The sequence below is a fragment of the Buteo buteo genome, chromosome 2, assembly GCF_964188355.1.
Source record: "Buteo buteo chromosome 2, bButBut1.hap1.1, whole genome shotgun sequence".
Lineage (NCBI taxonomy): Eukaryota > Metazoa > Chordata > Aves > Accipitriformes > Accipitridae > Buteo > Buteo buteo.
In genome coordinates, this window is record NC_134172.1 from 18,180,916 (window position 1) to 18,201,877 (window position 20,962).

General features: G+C 37.3%; 1 protein-coding gene across 5 annotated transcripts in view; it reads left to right on the plus strand.

Moving 5' to 3' along the window:
- MPP7 (MAGUK p55 scaffold protein 7) overlaps positions 1–20,962 on the plus strand; it is a 156,704-nt gene that overhangs the window by 35,751 nt on the left and 99,991 nt on the right. For 4 of the 5 annotated variants that reach the window (XM_075046954.1, XM_075046983.1, XM_075046994.1 and 1 more), the window contains exons 3-4: positions 6,060–6,226; positions 19,928–20,046. In XM_075046954.1, the coding sequence (XP_074903055.1) occupies positions 6,190–6,226; positions 19,928–20,046 (156 nt within the window). In that variant the 5' untranslated portion in view covers positions 6,060–6,189. Of the gene's footprint in view, positions 1–3,476; positions 3,663–6,059; positions 6,227–19,927; positions 20,047–20,962 lie in introns of all 5 variants that reach the window. The other variant, XM_075046964.1, reaches the window with a different exon arrangement.

Genomic DNA, 20,962 nt, shown 5'->3' on the forward strand with positions numbered 1-20,962 from the left:
GAGGGTTCAGATAAAGGTGGTATCTAGGTAAACAGGTTTTGTGTTATGGTCCCCATCTGGGTGAAGGAATATCATGGGGGGAAAACAGTCTGGAAGAAGAAAATTGGGTTATCAATTTCAGTGTTGCTGTCAGAGTGTCTAGGTAAGTGAGATTTTTCCAATTGACACAGGATTAAGCTCTTCAGGAGGAGGAACCTATTTAATTGCTGAAGTTGTGAAGGAAGCAAATCTTATACTGTGGTCTCTTTTCCCTCTCCTGCCTGTCTTCTGAGCCCTTTGAACAAAATCAGTCAAACATCACAGAGAAGATCTCAATTTATGAGTTTCTGGCATGTTTTTGGAAAGGGGTGGTCAGCTAGTGATTGGAGTTTTGTGTCTTCTGTTAATGACCCAGTGAGGGAAAGGTCTAGTGGGAGCTCATCCTTGATGAGGAAGAGAATAAAATTATAAAGGCCCAAACATGTAGCCTAGACACCACAGTCACGAAGGCCACTGGAAATCAGCCTTGCTTTGTTCTGGTGTTGATCAAACTGCTCATTATAGTGAGACCTGAGCACTCTTGGAAATAACCACCAGAGACTAATGAGGATTCATTTCTAATGTCTTAATGTTTTTCAGCACATGACTTCTTCAATACTCGTTTTAATAGTAGTTGTAGGTTTTATTGGTTTTTCTCCATCTGTAAAATTTTTCCAGTAAGTAGAAACCAGAGAGATGTCTTTTCTGATGCTTTGGGGCTTCACAGTTAAATTCGAGCCATGGAAGTACAAGGCACACAACAAGATAACATGAGTTCAGAGTATGTTTTTTCCAAACTGAGTATTTGTTAAAGATGTCCCTACAAACGTATAAATTAAGTCAAGCAGTTATACGTTCTCAGTGGCTGCTTAAGAGTGTCTAAATTCTCATCTATTATTCTCAAAGCCTTTTAACAAAGTGAGGTTGTTTCTAACATCCCTGTGGTGTAAGCTAAAAATTTATGTAAGCTAAACAAAATGGAGAACACTGGTAGAACATTATACAGAAAAATATTACGCAGAAGCCTTAAATTCTTCTGATGGCTGAAGATTGATATGATGGCAAGACCAGGAAAAAGTTAGTGAAGGCAGCTGTTGTTCTTTTCATTTTGGGACAGTCCATGTTCTCTATGTTGGTGAATTAGTTAATAAAATTTGGTAGTTGCCATAGATATTCCTTCTTTTTTTTTTTTTTTTTTAATTGGATGCTATACCCAGAGTTTTTTGCCACTCTTTTAATTTCCTTTATACCCACAGCTGAGTGAGTCAGAGGTAGCTTTTTCCTTCTGCAGTGTGTTTGAAGTCCCATCACGTTCATATGCTGTGTCCTCTATGCAGTAATTCCAGTTCAAGATTTTTTGAAGGTTCCTGTTGACAACGTGCATGTACTGCCTGTAAGGGTGGCTGAACAGCTTTGGAAGCCTGTCACAAGCTGCAAACAGGTTCCAGTAGCCTGTCGGAGACCCTGTGATTGAGGAGGTAGAAACTTCCTCAGAAGAGTTTAAGGATTCAATAGATCTCCTTACATTACAACTTCCAAAAGAGTAGACTACCATTTTCAATTCAGATTTTGTCTACCCAAACAGATTTACTTCTCCCAGTCTAGAAAACCTCCTTCGGCAATTTCCTGTGCTGACTACGTTTTGGAGACTTGTATACATGTCCCTAGTCATTCAATTACTTGAGGCCCCATGATAAATACAAGACTGAATGGCTGTCAAATTTCCTGTCTCCACATGAAATCTCTATCTGGTAGTTCAAATACCATTTGCAGGCATGCTGGTTTAGTTCTGGAAATCAAGGTTATAGTCTTTATAACTGTAGCATCCTTTAGAAAAACAGGTTGGGTGTTTCTTGTATCAAACAACCTGGTTTTATGGTGTCCGCAACACCCCCCCACCCTACTGATTTGTAACATGGCTTGGTTCATAGCTTTTTATGTTTTTACCTGTTATAAATCAGTCAAAAGTCTTCAGCCTGCTTTTTAAATGTGAAGAAAATCAACGTATATTCGTTAAAGTGCCAAAAATAGTAAGTAACTTGTAAAATAACCTTTCAGAAATAAACACTACGCAGTTTATTGGGGTTTGGACGGGGAGTCAAAGGTAGAACCAAGACTTCATGTGTGCTGTCTCCAAATGCGTGATGCTTGCCATAAAGACAAATTTGAATCCGTTTTCCTTACCTCATCTTTTGTAGAAAAATAAACTTGACTAAAATAAAACGTATGCATGACTAGCGGAGTCCCTTCCATTCAAAAGCAACAGAGGATGCTAGAAAGAAGGTACTGCAGCTCAAGTTACATGGAGGGCTGTTCATCTTGGCAGCCTTTGGTTGCCTCCCACCCTCTTGTTTTACCTGACTGCCTCTGTCTGTGGTTACCCGTCCTCCTGTAGTGACAACATGGGGGATCGGGAGCAAGACCTATCCCCCCGCGCCTCGGTACGGGGCCTCTCTTGCTTGTGGGATACGTGGAGAAATGGTCGCCTTGGAGAGCTGTAATTCTAGGATTTTGCAGTTTGGGAAGTTGTTCCCAAGAGGCTCCTGCCCCGCTCCTGGCTATTTATAACTGGGGGATTTGGCGCCCCAGTAAGTTGTGTCACCTTAATGAGCTTGGCAGTGAAGCTAACTAGAACTGCGTCTGGCTCGGTGGGTGTGTATGGCTTGTATAGTGTGCCGGAGTTACCGGTGGGTAGGGAGCGTTTCTGTCCCTCCTGCAGCCATCTCGTGTTACGTTTCTTTTACTACCTGTCGTTCATCCGGAAAGCCCCAGGACTAGAAACGTCCGTCGTTATGCAAGTAAATACAGGGAGAAACAATGAATTAATAATTAACTGTCCTCCAGTTTTGACCCATTGTTTGATATTTTAAAGAATTAAAAGCAGAAGTAATTAAAGCGCCTTCGTCCCGTTGGCGGAGCTCCTTTCCGGAGCTTGCAAGGCCTGTGTACTGGTGTAATGTAGTGCAGTGTTGTGGGTGGGGGGCTGTGTAGGTGGGACCCTCCCGAGGCTCGGCGCGGCTCGGCGCGGCTCGGCTCGGCTCGGCTCGGCTCGGCTCGGCTCCCGCCCCCCGCCGCTCCCCGCCGCCGCCGCTAGGTGTCAGTCGCGGCGCGGCAGCCGCGCGGGGGGCTCGGGGCCCGGTGGAAAGCCGCGGCGTGTCGGCGGGAGCGCACGTCCTTCGGTGTTTCCACACGGCGGGTGCCAGCAGAACCCGATACAGTGTGATATATAGAAGCAAGGTACGACTGGAATAATGAAATTTCAAAAATAAGCCCTTTTTAAAGGCTGGTTGTAACAGTCCTGCTGGGTATTGTAAATGCCTCAGGTGCACTTGATACTGCTGTTACGTTCCTGGCGTTGGCTTCTAATTTTTATGGAAAGATGGATTGAACTTCAATTTAAGAATATTCGGTAATCCCTCTCAGGACATACTGTAACAGCTGGTATTTCTGTGTTGCAGCAAATCGATTCCATACAGCAGTCAGCAATGCCTATGGCTGGGCTCCGGCAAAAACTTCCAAAGCATTTTAAGTAAAGCGAGCCAAAGAAAATAACATCATCACTGCAAAAATGTAGCTTAATTTGCAAGTTTGAAAAAAAAAAAAAATCCCCGTTCCATTCCAGCAAAATATTAAGCATTTTACTGGTAAGGATTTCATCAGGTCATTTATTTTTCATTAATATATATTTAGGATCTGGGGGGAATAACTTTATGCCGTATATAAGTTTCTTAAATAATACGGAGCTTGAAATTTTTTCTATATTGAATGATTTACTGTGAAATAAAGAAAAATAGAGAAACTGATCAAGTTTCAATACATGACATGTATGTAGATCAACAAGACCTTCCACCTTTCACAGTGAACTTTTTTAAGGAACATGATTTTCTGATTAATGATAATACACCTATAATGAGAACACCTTGCATGTTTTGGTTTTTTTTTTCTTAATAGAGGAAAGTACTTTAAGCTGCATATAAATGAAAGATGTCCCATTAATACTAAATAACGTTGTTTTAACCAGTTTCTTACATCTGTGAAAACCATCCTTTGTACAGCTGTAGTGGTGTGCTCATGGTGGGGACTGTAAGTGAGCTTAGAATGTGACTTCTGCTTTATGGTGCTTGTATGTGTTAAAAAGAAAACAAGCAAAATTAATGCAAAGTGAATGTGTTCCTTCTTAATTGGTACAGCGCGTCCTCGCCACGATGTCTTTTTTTTTTTTTTTTTTCCCTTTTAAACTGCACCCTGGCTAGCTTTCCATATAGATGTTTTACAACTTTGCCATCATAAGATGAGCTTTCACTCTGAAATACTTAACTTCCTTATCTCTGTTTTAAATTTTAAGCTGATGGACTTTGTGCTGATTTGATGAATGTCAAAATATTTTTTTGGAAGCTGATGCTTTTTAAGTGAAAACTTTTACTTTTTTTCTTCACCACAAACTTTTATAACAAAAAAAAAAAAAACCCAAACCCTAAAACAATCTTAATAGATAGGTTTTTAAGTTTTACTCGGTCCTTTTCATCATAGAAGAAGTTATCCAGGGCTGTAACTTCTGCTGTATTTGCCTTCTTAAAAAAAACAAAGCAGATTCACTGGAGTTTGAAAGCTGACATGCAAAATCTTCGGGTAAACTCTTAGGGGAGGAAAAAAAAAGACCTTTAATAAGTTGCCAGACTATTTAAACTATAGGCTTATGCCTAGGGACAAGTTAACAACTGGCTTATATCTAATAATTGATTTAAAACTTACTAAAGAAAATCTTGTGGATGGCCCTTCATATGTTGCAATACTTTTAGCAATGTGGGGATTTTTTTTTGTGTGAAAAACAAAATTTTGAACAGTGTACAGTATTTACAGCACCTGTATGTTACTCTTCGACAAGACTGTTGCCAAGTACAAATGTGTCCAAAATATGCACTTTCAGAGCCAAGATGACTTCAAAAGTTATTCTGATTAATATGAATGTGTTTAAAAAAACCCCAACAAAACCAACGAAAACCAAACCAGCAGCAGCAGCACCAAAATGCTATTCTGTTTGTTTATTTTCTTATGCTAAAGCAGAACTATGCTGCTTTCTTTCTTCAAGGATCCTTTCTGTTTACTGAAATCTGGAGAAAACCCTTGTTTTCTGTTAGTTTCTACTTCCCCCTCTCCCTTCCTTCTCCTTGCAAACACATCAGCCCCTGCCCTGCTATTAGTAAACATTTCCAGTCTTAACTCTGAATTTCTTTTCACAAGTTGGTGTTCCAGTTTCATATTTTAACATACTTGATTTTAAATATGTTCACTTCCATTTGAAATTGGCTTTTACTTTTGTTACATTTGCTCTGACTTTTCCTCAAGAACTGGTTGAGAGACCCCAAATTTAGTATCAGTAGGCCTGTGCATTTATTAAAAAATGTTTTTTAAAAAATACTGACTTTGTAGTAATGAATTACAGAAAAATTCCTTACATCTGCATGATAATGTCTCAGTCAACTCCATGAATCAAACTGCTGTTTACCTTAAAGAAGTGTTTGCCTCAGTCCTGCTTTTTTACAACTTAAAATTTAGATTATATTTCCAGATTACAAATTAAGATTGCATGTCAGATTTTAAATTAACTGAAAACAATTGAAAGGAGGTTAAGTAGAAACACTGAATAAATTACTATCCTACCAAGCAAATTTTTTTTTTCTGGGATCAGTAGTAGCAAAATTTGAGTGACTTAAATTATTCACTGTTTTAATAAAATAACCCTAGACTTTATTTCCAAAATACCTGACACGCTAGAGTTAAGAGTTTAATTTACATGAGAGAAATGTGTTAAATTATTTTTACAGCAGAATGGAATTATAGGCTGGACTGAAGAAAACAAAACTTGTTTTACGGGGTGGGGGGGAGAGAATCTTAACAGTCATAAAGAAATACAAAGCACTTTGTTTTGAGAGTCTTAAATCAAAAACTTATTTTGTGATAGTGATTGGATTTGGTTAGCTGCAGTAATTTACAGTTTAACAACATTCTTAATTGTAAAATTCTGTTTCTCTTCTTTCTAGGAGAAATTGGGAGATAGCATAAATCTTTGTAGACAACTTGGCTGCAAGCAGTTAAACTGAAATTAACTTCTGCCTTCTGGCTGCAGAGTGCTAGTCTGACGTTGCTGTGTGATACTCTGCAGACTAAATCATGCCAGCGTTATCAACTGGATCTGGAAGTGACACAGGTACGCAAGCCAAGGAGGACTGCATGTTTCCTCCAGATCTTATTTGTTAAGTCTACAGTCTCTATTTAAAGAAATCATCAAATAAGATAATCAATTATGGTCTCAACAGATGCTTAATTTAAGACTTTAAACATAACCTTTTCTCCCTGAAGTTAATTCAGATATATGAAACACCACAGATAAAATACATTTTTAAAAGTCCCACCACCACCTTCTGCCCCTCCATTCCCAACCCTCAAAAAAGAACTCCAAACGGATATTATATATGGATCTGAAGAATTTGAATTCACCTCTGAGCATGGTTCCTACAATGTTAACTTGAAAAAAGAGGAAAAAATAAAAGATGATATCATACATGCCTTAATATTTGCACCAGTCTAGACTATCCCCTCTGTGAGTTACAGTTATCAGTGGAGTTATTTCTGAACACAGACTATTTAGTTTTGACACTTCTTTAACAAATTAGGAGAAGAAAAATACTGTCTCAAGTTCTCTTCCTTCCCTTGCCTTCCACGTCAGAGTCCAGTTCCTATCACTGACTGCAGGCAGTGGGAGTGCAGATATGTAGCTTTCCATAGTTTTCACCTTCTTTGTCACAATATTGGGCTGTATTTAAAGGTTAAATCTCATGTTGCTGTTATGCATGGATTCTGTCTATCTGCCAGTATTTTTGTCCCTGTTTTAGAGACAACTAAAGTTAGTATTTTTACTCGAGGGTGTTTGGTAAATAGGTGATCTGGCTGAGGTTACAAAACAAAGATCCCTGCTTTCCACCCCTGTGCTTGTTATTCTAGATCATATAGTTTTATGCACGAGAAGTAACAGCAGGATTTTGAAAACGAAGAGGGAGATTTCAAGTCAGGAATCCAAAAAAAATATGTATATAAGGAATTGCGTTTGATTCTTATGTTAAATAGACCTTTCAGTGCAGTGATTTCCTCCCTCCCCCCCAATCCATGTAAAATTTCTCTTAGATTAAAAGATTAATCTTTAGAGTTGTGTGTGTGTGTGTGTTTATTTATTACCATGGGGAGGGAGGGTTGTGTTTGGTTTTATTTGCCTTTTTTGTCTCCTCATTCCTGTGTTTAAGGGATTTGACTATCTTGCCAAACCCTACCTCTACATACCTTTCTTTTCTCTCCCCTCCCCCATGGAAATAAGTGCATTTGAAGCTGTTTAGTATGCTAAAGCTGAATTTTGGAAGATTTGTCAGGGTCCAGCCTGGGCTATTTTTCCACTCTGGATCTTTGCTTTCTTTATCACACAAGCTTTTGTGTCTGTCCAAAACCTGCCTTTTTTTTTTTTTTTTTTTTTTTAAGTTATTACTTGGCCAAATGCTTTCTGACATTTCAGAAGTCTCAAGAACATGTTGAGGTGAACAGCAGGGGGATATGTGATGACTGCTGCCTGATGCTGACAGTTTTGCTTGTTTTATTGTTTAGAGAACGTTAATATGTCCAAAAGTAATAGTCATGGACATACTCTCTGAATAAAGAAAGAAAAGGGCTCCAAAAAGTAGGAAAAAAAATTCCTGATTTTAAAACTGTGTGTGTTTAAAATGTCTCTAAAAACATGTTTTACTGTGCTATTTAATGGATATGATGCTCCAAATACACCTTTAATAATTATGGTATGCGATAAAGGTCAACTATCTCTGTTCTCCCAGGAAATATATAGTAAAATATGATATGCACCATTAATATCTTGCTGTTAAATAATACTGCTTGTTAAATCCAATTTGTTTTCTGCTGCAAGTTGTAAATTGTTTCCTTAAATAAAAATTTGTATTTGGAGGGAAAAGAGAATTATTTGTTTTCTTCTACTTTCTTTAAAGTATTTCCTGATAGGGATGATAGGTATTTAAGTATTTTTTGAATGATTACATCAAACTGTGCTTTCTCTCCTGGTTATAATACAGGTGGTTTCTAATCAGAGCCCTGTTTTTCTGCTATTACTCCGATTCTTAGATTAAAAAAAGAGAAATACAGAAAAATTTGGATTTTCTTATCTCTGTTGTTCCTTGGTGGGTAGACCAGTTTTCCTCTCGCCCTGCCTGCATAAACTGGTGTTGTGACATGTAATGAGTTGAAACTGCTGTAGTCCATGAGAGGACTGTCTAGGATGCTGTGAAGTTAGCAAGTCACTTAGTGGGAACCTAACAAAAATGCACCTTTAGAGTAGGGATGCAACTTCATTTAGTCTGTCTGCTAAGACTCTGTTTTATTAATGCATTCAAACAAAACCTCAACCTAGCTTATTTTTGTGTCTGCTATATCCTGGTGAAGTAAAAGTAAACCTGGATTTAAAAATGAGTGAAAGAATTCATTGAGGACTAGTAAATAAAAATGCATCATCTGTGAATATCGGAAAGTTGCCAAGTCATGGACTACTGGAAGCTCGGACACTAGTATGGAAACACTGATTTTTTTTATTTTTTTATTTATGTATTATAGTCTTAGCATCAGACCACTGTTAAAGCAGGATAGTGTTCATGATGGGCCACATCTGACCAGACTAAATCTTGACCTACTTGTGTTAATTTTACATTGCTTTTACTTTGTCAACAGACTTTATTAGGGATGTCACCATGTCCTTGCAGCTGCTTCCTTCAAATACTTACATGTGCTTTTGTTATACCACTTTTTAACCTGTATATTCTTCTGAACACAAACCATGCCTCTTAAATCTGTTTTGAGAGGCATTTGCCAGACTTTATGATAAATCAAAAGCATGGCTACAATATTTGCAATCTTTTGTTTAAAACATTTGTTTTAATTAATTTAGATTCATCAAGTGACTTTGAAATCAAACTTATACCTTAGCAGTCTGATCTGGCTTCTTAAATTTAAGACAGAAGAGAAAGGCCTGTGTGCACATGCTTCTTTCTCTTCCACTCTCCAGTAGCCATGTAGAAACCCTATTTTTATATTAATATAATAATAAAAATAATAAAAATTACTTGTTGTTTGACATGTGCATGATTCTGCTCCTCCCTTGAGGTTTATAGTCCTGTCAGTGTCAGGTCAAAGTTATCTTAAAGCAACCATCTTGAACGGAAGGCTGAGCTCCTGCCTGAGGCTGCATCTGAAGCTTTAAGTATTTTCTGTGTTGCAAAAGTCTGCTTGAACTCTGTGTGTAAGCCCATCAAATAGAGTTTGAAGACTGAGCAAGACGAGTTGCACTTTTGCAGGTAAAGCAAGTCTGCAAGATCTGGCATTGACTTATCTGATATATTTAGGAAGATTTAACTTTGTAGTTCTGGCTTCACAGTAGTGGATGGCAGCTTCGTTGCTGACTTTGGTGGAGCCAAAATGACATCATTATGCTTTAAAAGTTGTTTTAGTGTGAAAAACATCGTAAAATTGTTACAGATTTCTTTCCTCTCAACCCTGTATCAAGCTTGCTTAGCTGCGGAGTTTAAAAATGCTTTTCTGTTTGTCCTTAAAAACTAGTGCGTGAATGTGCAAAGCAGACTTGGTGTTTTTGATTCATGTATTGTCAGTGGGAAAATCATATTTATGGGCCAAGTTTGGCCACCAAGTAAAACTGTATGAGGTTGCTTAAATATAATGAAAGTCAGAAGCAGTTCTTGAATTTGAATATTGTAAATTACAGAAAGAAAAAATGTGCAGGGCTTACATTAGTTTCTTCTTGAGTACATATAGGAGCTAATGCTATGCCAGATAGTGGAGTTTTTTCAGTATTACAAGCCTGTAAAACTGAATACATGGTAGTTTTTTAAATTAAAAAAACGCAACACGTTTGTTACTAATGATATTGTAAATTCACATGGCCTTTAAAATATTCCCAGTTTTAGTGTTTTCTTCTCTATTTTGTAATAATACAAAATAAAGATATGAAATTAGTTCTAAAAGTTAGGTATTTTTCCAAACTGCCTCTTTAGTAGTATATTCTGTGATTCTTTAAGAATTATCTCTACCTCTGAAGCTGCATGCTGTTGATGTGGATGTACTGAATACTAGTAGAAGTATTTTGCTAGAATATTATGTTGATAAGATAGCTCCATAGACCATATGGATTACCTCGCAGGGAAGTGAGACCACTGCAAGCAATGTAAAGTTCAAAGATGATTTTGCAATCATCTGAACACCGAAAGATGCTATCCTTGCTTTTACTGTTTTCATATAGATGTCTTCCCTTTATTTACTACTAATGCATTTTAATCAGCTTGCCAGTTTTAACATAATCTATTCTAAGAATGCTTGATAATGAAAAGGATAAAAAGGTAGAGAGAAAAAAAAAGAAACAGAAATGACATGAAGAAAAAGCTGAGTAGTTGGCTGAGCTGAGAGGGGGACATCAGAAACATCTGTAGGGGAAGAAGGACAAATTAAGCTGAAGTGGCTAAAGATTTCAGCCTTTCAAACCGGTTTTCAGAATGAGGAGGGAGATAGAAATCAGGCAGTTCTATTTTTACAGCCTGTTTAAAAAAATGTAATAACATAAAATGGTGGCCAAAGGTCTGGGTTCACTGTCATGAGATGAAGAGAAAGGGAATTTAGGAGAGTGATGAAGGAAAGATTTCTGGGAGTAGCTCTTCCGTTGGAGCCTGCCAGGGTGAAGGCTTGCAGGGCAATTGAATCCTGCTCCAAACTGTCTCTGCTTCCCCGCTGACGTGCCGCAGTGGAAACGGAGCAAGTGGAAAGCCTTCGCTCGCCTGCTTCACACCATTGCTTATGACTTAGGCATAGGTGTGCTGCCGCAAGTGTAGTATGTAAATGCCTTTGGCTGCATCGTAATTTCAAGGCTACTTAAATTTCTCACCAAGTTGAAATGCACAGATATGGCTAGATTTTCATGAAAACTGATACGCTAGCTGAGGCAAAATTTATACAGAATTAATAAATAGAGCCAATATTTTATCGTGCATTCTTGAATTCTCCCCATCTCCAGCTGCCAGAGGCATTAAATGGCTTGTAGGCTAATGTGAATATGAAAGATTTGGGAAAGTATGAGACATATGGCTAGCTTTAATTGCTATCATATTTAATTTTTAAAAATACAACTTGCTGGTGTTGGAAAGGGTATATATTTTGGTATCAACATATTTATGGTGACTGTTGGAATACTTGTTCAAAGTGGAATGAAATTTCTCTAAACTGTTCTGGTTTGGGTTAATATTTTATGTTATGATAGACTGATTCAGCAGTGTGGAATCAGAAAATGTGTGCAATTATATTTACTGATGGTAAACTCTTTAAAACTGTTACCATTCTTGGACACAAATGTAAATTTAAATGGTCTGGCAGCTGCAACAATTTTTACTCAATTTTTTTTTTTTTTTTTTTTTTTTTGGTGAGCAATGTGTAGTTTTGCAGTAAATTTGAAAGTACGACAGCCTATATTGTTTCTAACCAGAGGCTTAAATGTATAGCTATGTATGTTGGACCAAAAGCTGTAATTACACAAATGGTTGACAGTTCCTAGTGATGCCAGATGTCTTTTGCCAAGAGCAGACTGCCATCCTGTACCGTTCAAGTGTAGCTGTGCCAGTGTCCAGGTTAGCTAGCAGACCGCATGTATCGTGTGCATTTGCTGTCAGATGAAAGGTTCTGTGGCTTCTCAGCCCAATTTCACATCAAGTATTGGCTGATTTAATAAAACTAAAGCTGTTAATTTGAGGGAAATTTAGTAGTACTAAGCGATAGTGAGAAGCTTCCCTGCTAGCTGTTAGTTGCCTTGCTGTGGAGCACAGGGGTTCAAATATGATTTTGTGTTTAAAATAACAGATTGGTTTGGGAAAAAAAAACCAACCAACAAAAATCCCCTCAATGTAGCATATTAATCTTAGGAATAAACTGTGAAATAGTTTAATTATTTCAAATAGTTTAATTTTCTAAACTTACTTTCAAGATAAGATGATGATGTACTTGACCCTTTAAACTTTTGTATATTCCTATATACCTGTATAGACTTGTATATCAAGTGTGTGTGGCTGTATATGTGACTGATTGATGTAATGGCATAACTTGTTTTGAGTGTCAAATTTTAAACTCAGTCATACAGTGAATCACAACACTGAAATAATATGCTGGCATGTTTTGGGGCATCAGTACTGCCTAGGATTGTAGGACTTTTCCTTCTACTCTCAAGACACAACATGAAAGGTTGAGATACGTTGTAATCAGATGGTGTTTCCAGTAGTTTTAGGCACAATAAGTTGAAAATAGTCTTGACTTCTGTTGTTAGAAATCTTTATTCAGTCTCTTAATGCGATATTGTGTCCTCCCTTTGCAGATGTAAAATGCTACTTTCAGTATTCCTTGCCACCCCTCCCCAGTGCCAAGTCTCTTAACATTGCAAACTGTGACTAAAGAGTTAAACATGGCAAGCATGCCCAGTGACATCCTAGTGCTGGAATGAGGTTTTTTCCTGACTGACTGCCAGGTACTTGCTATTGCCTTCTCTAGTGTTGATGAAGATCTAGATAGAAATCCTAAAGACTCACCAAGTTGATGTCTATACAAAGGACCAGTCAATTAGTCAAGGTTATTCAAGGTGTCGTAGTATGCAGGCTTTGTTGGAGTAGCCAAGAGGTTTTGAAAAAAATATGAATGTCAGATCTTTGTATGAGCTTTCCACAAGCTGCTTATTAATTTGTGCTTGATAGGTCACTTTAAATCAGTTTTATATATGTGTTGCTCTTGCAGATAATAGGAGAGCTTTTGAATACTCATGAAAGTACATTTTATGAACTTTGAAAGTATCTTTGTTGATACAGCATTTAGTAACTACATTTTGAGAGGTTTCGATTTTGAAGCAGCTTTGATGAGCTGTACAAGCAAGAACTCTGCAGCAACGGTGTTGCCCTGTATGAATGCAAGTAGGGATCAACTATTTAACTCGCATCAGAACATAAAGGTATGTGGTATGCTAAATCTGAAATACACATGTTGAGACAAATCCTAAAAGACCAGTAACTGTTTCAAACAACTGCGGATTCTTTAGCTCTGTGAGCCAAGTTCCAAAACTAAAGACTTTTCCATTTTGAAGGAAATAATAATTTTAAAAGTGGTGGGCTTAAATGATTGCTCGCTTTCAACGTTTTCTGTCATAATGTTGTTTTAAGGTGGGTTAACAAATTACTGTAGCTTGGAGGAATAAAAATTTGGTACAACTTTTAAGTTAAAAGGCTGTATTACCCTTAGTGAGTATGTAATCTTGTACTTTGAGGACACTTACAGCAAAATTCTTGTTTTCATTAGGGAAAAAAAGAGCATTGACATTTCTATTTCTGTGCCATCCATAAGGATTTCAGCAGTTTACTTTTTTGTGAATTTGCGAGTAAATCAAACCAGATATTTTTTCAAAGATGCTGATCACTCAAATGTCATGATTATCTAGTTACTCAGTATTCTGTACCTTTGAAAATTAGGTTAATCCTTTTTTAAAACACTAAACTGCAAAATTAAAAAAAGGTACATGCTGGAATGAGTTAATCACTCTGGTTCTGCAAAGAAAAATTGTTAGTCTTTAACATTTTGCAGTGTCAGGAAGCCCATATATTCAGTGGAATTACTTAAGAGAACATAAAAAAGAACTATTTGTAGCACGTAAACTTGAGCACATAGTGGTCTTTTTACAACTGGAGTCTGATAGGACGGTGCAGTATGTCTATCCTAATGCATATGTGTACTGCATATGTTTTTATTTGAACCTGTGCATAAATACTGATCTCAAACTTCAGAATGAAGTAATTTTCAATATTTGGTGTTAGTGACTGATTTTATTATGCAGCAGCGAGGATGTCAGAATGAGTGTTTCTGCTGCAATGCTGTTTGCTTTTGTGTAAGGCAAGTGTTGTCTGAGGCTTTATAGAACTGTAAAGTACAGTTCAAATGTGAAAAAATGTCAGCTTGTTATAAATGGCAGCAAATGGTGCTGATTATTTTACCTTTGACAAAGTGGAAAATTTAAAGGCTGGTGTGTCCCATTTTATTAATACAATAAAATTTTACAGTGTTGTTCTGGGCTTAGATATATGTTCTTTAGTGTTTATTATCCCTCAGTTACTGTAAAAATTTTTGATTCGAAGTCTGGCATCATTGTTCAGAATGCTAATTCAGGAAACAAATTAACATATGAAAGCAAATGCACATCCATTTGTCTCCATTTCTTTCCTTACGCTAACCAAAACAAAGTTGGTGTTTTCTTGTAATATGCAAGAGCGATGGAACGCAGAGACCATATTTTTTATCATTTAGCACTAGTTTATAGCTTCCACAGACTTGTCCTAATAATGAAGCTATGAAGGATATGACAAGAATGGTGATATTAAATTTCTCTAGACTAACAGTAAATTTTTCCATTCTGATGTCAAGAATGTAGAGCATCTGGAATCTGCAGTGTGAGTGGTTCAGTACGGGAACACTTACATCAATTGCTTAGCCATTTATTCTCCTCCTAGGAACAAGCAGTCTTCTATAGAATATAACACTACGAAGGAAGCAATTTTCTAGAACTGGAAAAATTCTTTATGTCCCGTTGTTTCTGATTTAAAAGCTTTCCATTGCTGCTTAGTCTTAAATCTTATTGCATGTGCAAATTTAGTGTACATATTTTTAAATTGGAATTGCCATTATTATACACTTTGTTGTTCAGATCGAATAAAACTAAATTGTATTAATTAAGCTTAGGAAAAGCTTGAAGATACTCTGAAGACAGGAACTGCTTAAGTGTGTTGAAAGAACAAATTGAAATATATCTATTACCTTTTTAAGCAGGGACAGTGCTGAGTTTTCAAACATAGCTGGATTTTCCCTTGAAATTATTTCCTTAGTCCAAGCTGGCAGAATGCTACAAGCCTTATTCTGCAGCCATTTTATCTGACTTGCTCTTGCAGCAAGCCCAAAATCTTCAAAGTAGTTTCTCTATCCATGACAAGCTGTTGTAAATTTTAGTTTTAGATTATGTATGTTTATTTAGATTATCTACACGCGTCTAGTTTACATGGACTATTTCTGTAGGCAAGGTTATCTAGTCATTGGTTTTTAATTCCCTGTGTCACTTTTCTTGGCTGAACTAAATTTCATGAAAAGTGGATTGTATGCCCAGTATTAATTTATTACTTCTAAATTTCTTTATTCTTGAATCAGGTAATCAGATTTAATAGACTACAAAAGCACTTTCAAACAACCCCCTCCCCCTTCCACTCTTGTACGAGTTTTATATTATTCCTGTGTGCAATGCTTGCCGCCTTATATTAACATTTCCACGCTATAGGCTTTTACTTAGTTCACATAAGTTTTAGATACTGTACCTGATTTATATAACAGCATACTAGTATCTAAAACTAGGAGCTCCCTTGTTTATCTGAAATTGACTCCTATTACTGCCACTGGATTATATGACCTTGTTTAATCTAGAAAGGGCCCTTTTTCATCCTCTGTTTCAATGATTTGGGAATGTCCAGGGATGATTACATTGTGATCTGGGCTTCCCGCCTGCCCCCCCCCTCCCCCCCCCCCCCCCCCGCCCAGTTGTAGGACTGACTGGACCTACTTCACCTCTTATAACTGCAAAATAGTCTTACATCTCCATGTTTAAGCTCATTGTTAATTTTTTTTAATGTATGCTCAGATCTTTTGGGACCTTTGAATAAATGATCTGCTTTTAAAAATTGAAGTAAATGAGTTTTTCTTGTGCAAGTCATGTTTACTTTACTGAATTTTGACACCTGAAGTATTTTGATACTAGAAAATCCCAGTGGGCATATGATTCCTTTTAAATATAAAACTTGGTTACGTTTAGGCAAACTAGACTAAAAAAAAATTAGAAGAACCTGAGCAGAATAGCAACACTGTATAAAATAAAGCTTTTTTTTTTTTTTTTAATTTTTTCAAGACTCTTTATAGTATTGCTAACATCAGGCATTAAAAAAACCAGGATTTTTTTTTTTTTTTTTTGCTTTTCATGATTTTTTTTTTTAAACACAATCTCTAGGTACTTTTTTTTAAAAGCTTTTTTTGTGTGTTTATTTAAATTGTGGGCATCTTTCTAAAAATGCGTGCAAAATCCTTTTTTTAGTAAGAGGTCCGTGCATGTCATATGACTCAAGAAGGTGGGACTTTAAGAGAAACATCAAATTGAGACCAAGAGCACAACTGAGGCCTGGCAGCCACATGCTTACAACGGTAGCATTCAGCTCTGAGGAGCTGAGATACATCTCACTCCATGGCTTACACAACGAACATGCGTTTTTAATTTACAGAGCAGTTCATCTGAATATAGCGGTATAGCTATGACCTTTTCAAAAGGTAATTTTTGTTTTTAGAAGAGATCAAAAGTGTTCAGTATAGCATCACTTCAGTCTTTATAATTGCTACTGAAAGGACTAAAAAAAATAAAAAAACTGGTTTCAACAGCTTGGCAGTACTAAAACCAGTGAGAAACTTGCATTTATTTCAGTGGCCTTTGGCTCTGCCTTGCAGAACCACCTGAGCTGCTAGTTAGAAGTTTTGCAGGAGGTTTGAGGTTGGGCTGAAGCAGTCTTTGCTGTTAAGTTTGGATTACTTCTACTGCTGCGTGGCAGCATCGCTGTACAGTGACACCTTACGGGGCTGCAGAGATTTGAGCTACCGCCCTTCAGGTGTTGGAAAGATGGATGTGATAAGTTATCAGATCTAGTCATTTACATTAGGCCAATATGAGGTTGCCAATGTAGTCGTTTCAACTTCATTACCGGTTTACAGTAACTTGACAAATTATTTTTTCCATGTCACAAAAGCGCTTTCTTTTAAATCCCATTTGCTAGTAAAGTCATATGCCAGCCATAATTTTCACTGTTTCTTCACACTGCAATGAGTAAGAACAACACACTTTATGTAATTGAGACACAAATAAAATGCAATGTTTTAGTTGGAGGGGTGCGTGTGTAGAAGATCCACATACTGTTTTTCTTCATATATAAAAATCTGAATGCCCATCTGAAAATTTTTGATTCTGTGCTACTGGGCACCACAGAAGGAGCAAGAAAAAATGAGATTCTGTCTGTAAAAGTAAACCTTTACAGGTGCTAGCATCTTCTGCTGCCATTACCTTCTGTTTAGAAGCATGCTATAGCTGAGTCTGATGATCTGGAATTACATAAATTTAACTTTAGACATATTCTAGATCTTTGTCTTCTGTTCTTCCCAACTAAATACCTGAAGTCCTCCTTCTGCCCGATTTTCATTTGGCTCCTTGATTGAGTTTTTTTACCCCTGGCTACATAGTGCTCAGTTTCAAGAGGAGTCTGAAGAGGGGAGCGTGGTGTTCTCCAGCATGCTGTGTGGCATAGTCCTTGGGTTCTGCTGCTGCGGAGAAGGGTGGGATTCTGATTTCCTTCTGGCTGAAAGCTATAGACACTGGACTGCAGAGCCCAAGCAGGGCACAACTAGAAACATAGCCATGATTCTGGATAAAATCAGTCAGCACCCATCTAGGTTTCTCCACTTCCCCAGGAGAGTTGCAGAGATTGGTGGTGCATTGCTGTCGAAGCTGGAGTAGCGCACTAGGGACATGGACAGCCATTCCCCTAGAAGGGGCAGTTCAGGGCTATATGAATAAGGGAAGCCCACAGCCACTTTTGACCTGGATGTGTGTAAGCACTTGCAGGGTTAATCAGTCCTGGAGTGCCAGCAGGCAGGATTTTTCTCTGGGAGTTCTGTGCATAAAACTTAAGTCTCGTTATAGGCAGATTCAGTCTTACCCTGTGTCACTACTGTAATAGTTAATCCATTAGGAAACATGAACTTTCATTTTATTTTCACTGGGGATTTAATGATCAAAGCTTTGAGGAGCAAGTTACAAGGATAGAGTAGTTTTATAGTTGATTATATGCGAAATTTAAGCAGATCTGATAGGTCAAGGAAAAGAAAGCTTACTCTGTTATACATCTCTTAGTGGCTGAAGTTAATGTTTTCTTTCTTCTGAATGGCACACATGAATTGTTCCTAAGCAGTTATGGCACTGTGTGAATTTACATTGAACCTTTTATTCCATTTTCTAACAACCTTCAGGTTATTCTGAGGCAAACGTATTTGCAGTAACAAAGGTGGCTATGTGCAGAAATATAAGGCTGAGTGTAAAGAAGTTTTTTTTAATTTTCTAAATGAAAATGTTTTTGAAGCATAGATTGTGTGATAAACATAACCATTTTTGCTAAGTGCTGAAGTTCTATTTGTCCAGAAAGTCAGAGTCAAGAGTCCCATTCAAATCCCTGTTCTCTGGGTGTCAGCTCAATCACTGACTGCGTCTCACTAGGCAAGGCTCAGCGTTCTTTTTGTGTCTGTGCAAAATTGTAGCGGCTTCAGTTGTATCCTCTTTTTGCAGTTTTTCTGAAGCATAAACAAGAGCAGATTTAAATAAAAGCAAGATTCTAAGAGAAATTAATATCAACCACCAAAAACGCTTGGACCACAAAAAAGAATGTATCTGGAAGGAACTTTTTTTTCCAGAATACTTTACTGAGAGGCAGTAAAAAGACAAAGTTAAATAATTGGATCCCAAAGGTGCTGTATGTAATTTTGAAAGGGCTATGTAGTGCCTGGAAAGGTTGTGAAATTATGTTTACTAATAAATATTCTAAATCATAAGTTTTAGGGACATAATAGGCATAATGATAGGTAACCTATAACTTAAACAATGTTCTTCACCAGTAGAATATCTTGTAAATCTGTCCTTGTGATGAACAGCAGCACTTACTCAGACTAAAAATAATAACAGGACCGTGTATCTTGGATCCCAGGAGACTGTTGGTGTTTTTGTAGACAGCAGACAGGAGAAAAAGGCATTTTGTCCTTTTTACCCCAAGTAATCCCACTGGAAAATTAAACATGTGCTATGAATTGATATCAACTCATGCCAGGTTCCCTCCCTACAGAGGGCTGCTGCAAACACTGTTGCTACATTTCTTGGACAGCAGTTTGATGGCTTGTGTGCATGATGGATATTTTATGCTGTATGCTACTGTGGAACAGTGTGCTACTGTCTGCCCCTCCGAGACCGCTGGTGAGGTGTGCCACAAATAACTGGGAACGGCAATTGCTTTAACCCTACGGAGAAGCTCAAATACCTGCAAATGAAAAATGTTACTGAAGTATTTCTGTGTGCCTATGTGTCTGGGAAAACTGTGTTGGTTTTGTTTTTTAAGGTTTAATCCTGCAAAACAAAGCAGTTCCTTTTGTCTTGCTGTGGATTCCTACTGAACACGGGATAAAAAAAATATTAAGCAATATATTAGCAAGAAATATTTAGAGAAACCACGAACCTTTTTTTAATGGACCACCCTATCCAGTTTCTGTTCTTTTAAGGAAGTTTTTCCTATTCATGACTCATTTCACTCTTTGGCTAACATCAAGGGAAATGGAATAACGATTAAGCGAAGGAATGTATGTTTTTTTCTGGTTTTGTCCTTTTTTCAAAACCTTTATGAATTTTCTGCATAACCTTGTGTAAATATATACGGATGTAGAAGCTTGACAACTGTGACAAGGTAAAAAGTACACTGCTAATACTTGCTTCTTAGTAATTTTTTTAAAATGTTCCTTTTGGTTCTACAAGTTAATGTTATGCTGGATACTCCAGACTCCCTATTCAGTTAAAATGACATGCTCCAGGCAGCCAATTACACAGAACTGTTAAGTGAAATTAATGAGATCACCCCTAGATTACACTTTGTGTTTTATTTTCATTTTATAGGTCTGTACGAGCTGCTGGCTGCATTGCCAGCCCAGCTGCAGCCACATGTGGACAGCCAGGAAGACCTGACCTTCCTCTGGGATATGTTTGGTGAAAAAAGCCTTCATTCACTGGTGAAGGTAAACCACATTTAAGTCAGATTCTCTTTGAGAAGAGCATATGGAAAAATGTTTTGAGCGCCATCTAGTAAACCAGTGATCAAACTGTTGCTCAGTGAAAACAAAACAGCCTTGTTTTAACTCCGTTTCTGTCAGGGGTGGAAGTTGTTAAATAAGATTCTACCAAAAATACATAGATGATTTCATTTAAGAGTGATGTTTTGGCAGTGTAACGCTAATGCAGCAAACATATGTTGTTTGCCCTTGTTTAGAAAAAAAGAGTACGAAATAGTAGCAGGAAATCTGAGACTTCTTTATGGTCAACATTGAAGACCTGGAGTTTAGCTTAAACAAATAAATGTTCACAGCAAAAATTAGAAGGAATATATTTTCTGAGGTCAAGTATGGCAACAGTTCAGTAGCCACATTAATTTAAAATAATTTCCTTTAACAAAGTCAACTGAAATTCTAGTAAGCTGTTTCTTTTATTGGCTTGCCTCCATTTAAAATTGTGTTTTGCACATAAATATGTTGGACTAAAGTACCACCTAAAATAAGTTTGGAAGAATACTTGACTAAAGTATAGTGTCCTGCTACGAAAATGATCAGCAACAAGAAATCAAAGCATGCCATGGGAGTATGCAGAGCTACCCCGATAATGTTAAAATTGCTTATAGCAGAAAAATTGGACCAATCAGCTGGTAAGAAATGTTCCACTCCTACAAAATGGTAAGTATGTCTTCAGCCTCCAGCGCAGAGCTAATTCAAGCTGGAAGGAAATTCTGAGGTCTCAAGTGAGTCAGTAGGTGGTAGTAACCCATGCTGTGAATATATCCAGACTTCTACATAATCGAGCAGAATTTCTTACCCTTGTCAGTCACTGATCTAGAAGAAGCTTAAATTGGGATTAGTTTGATGTAGGTTTGAAAGAGTCACC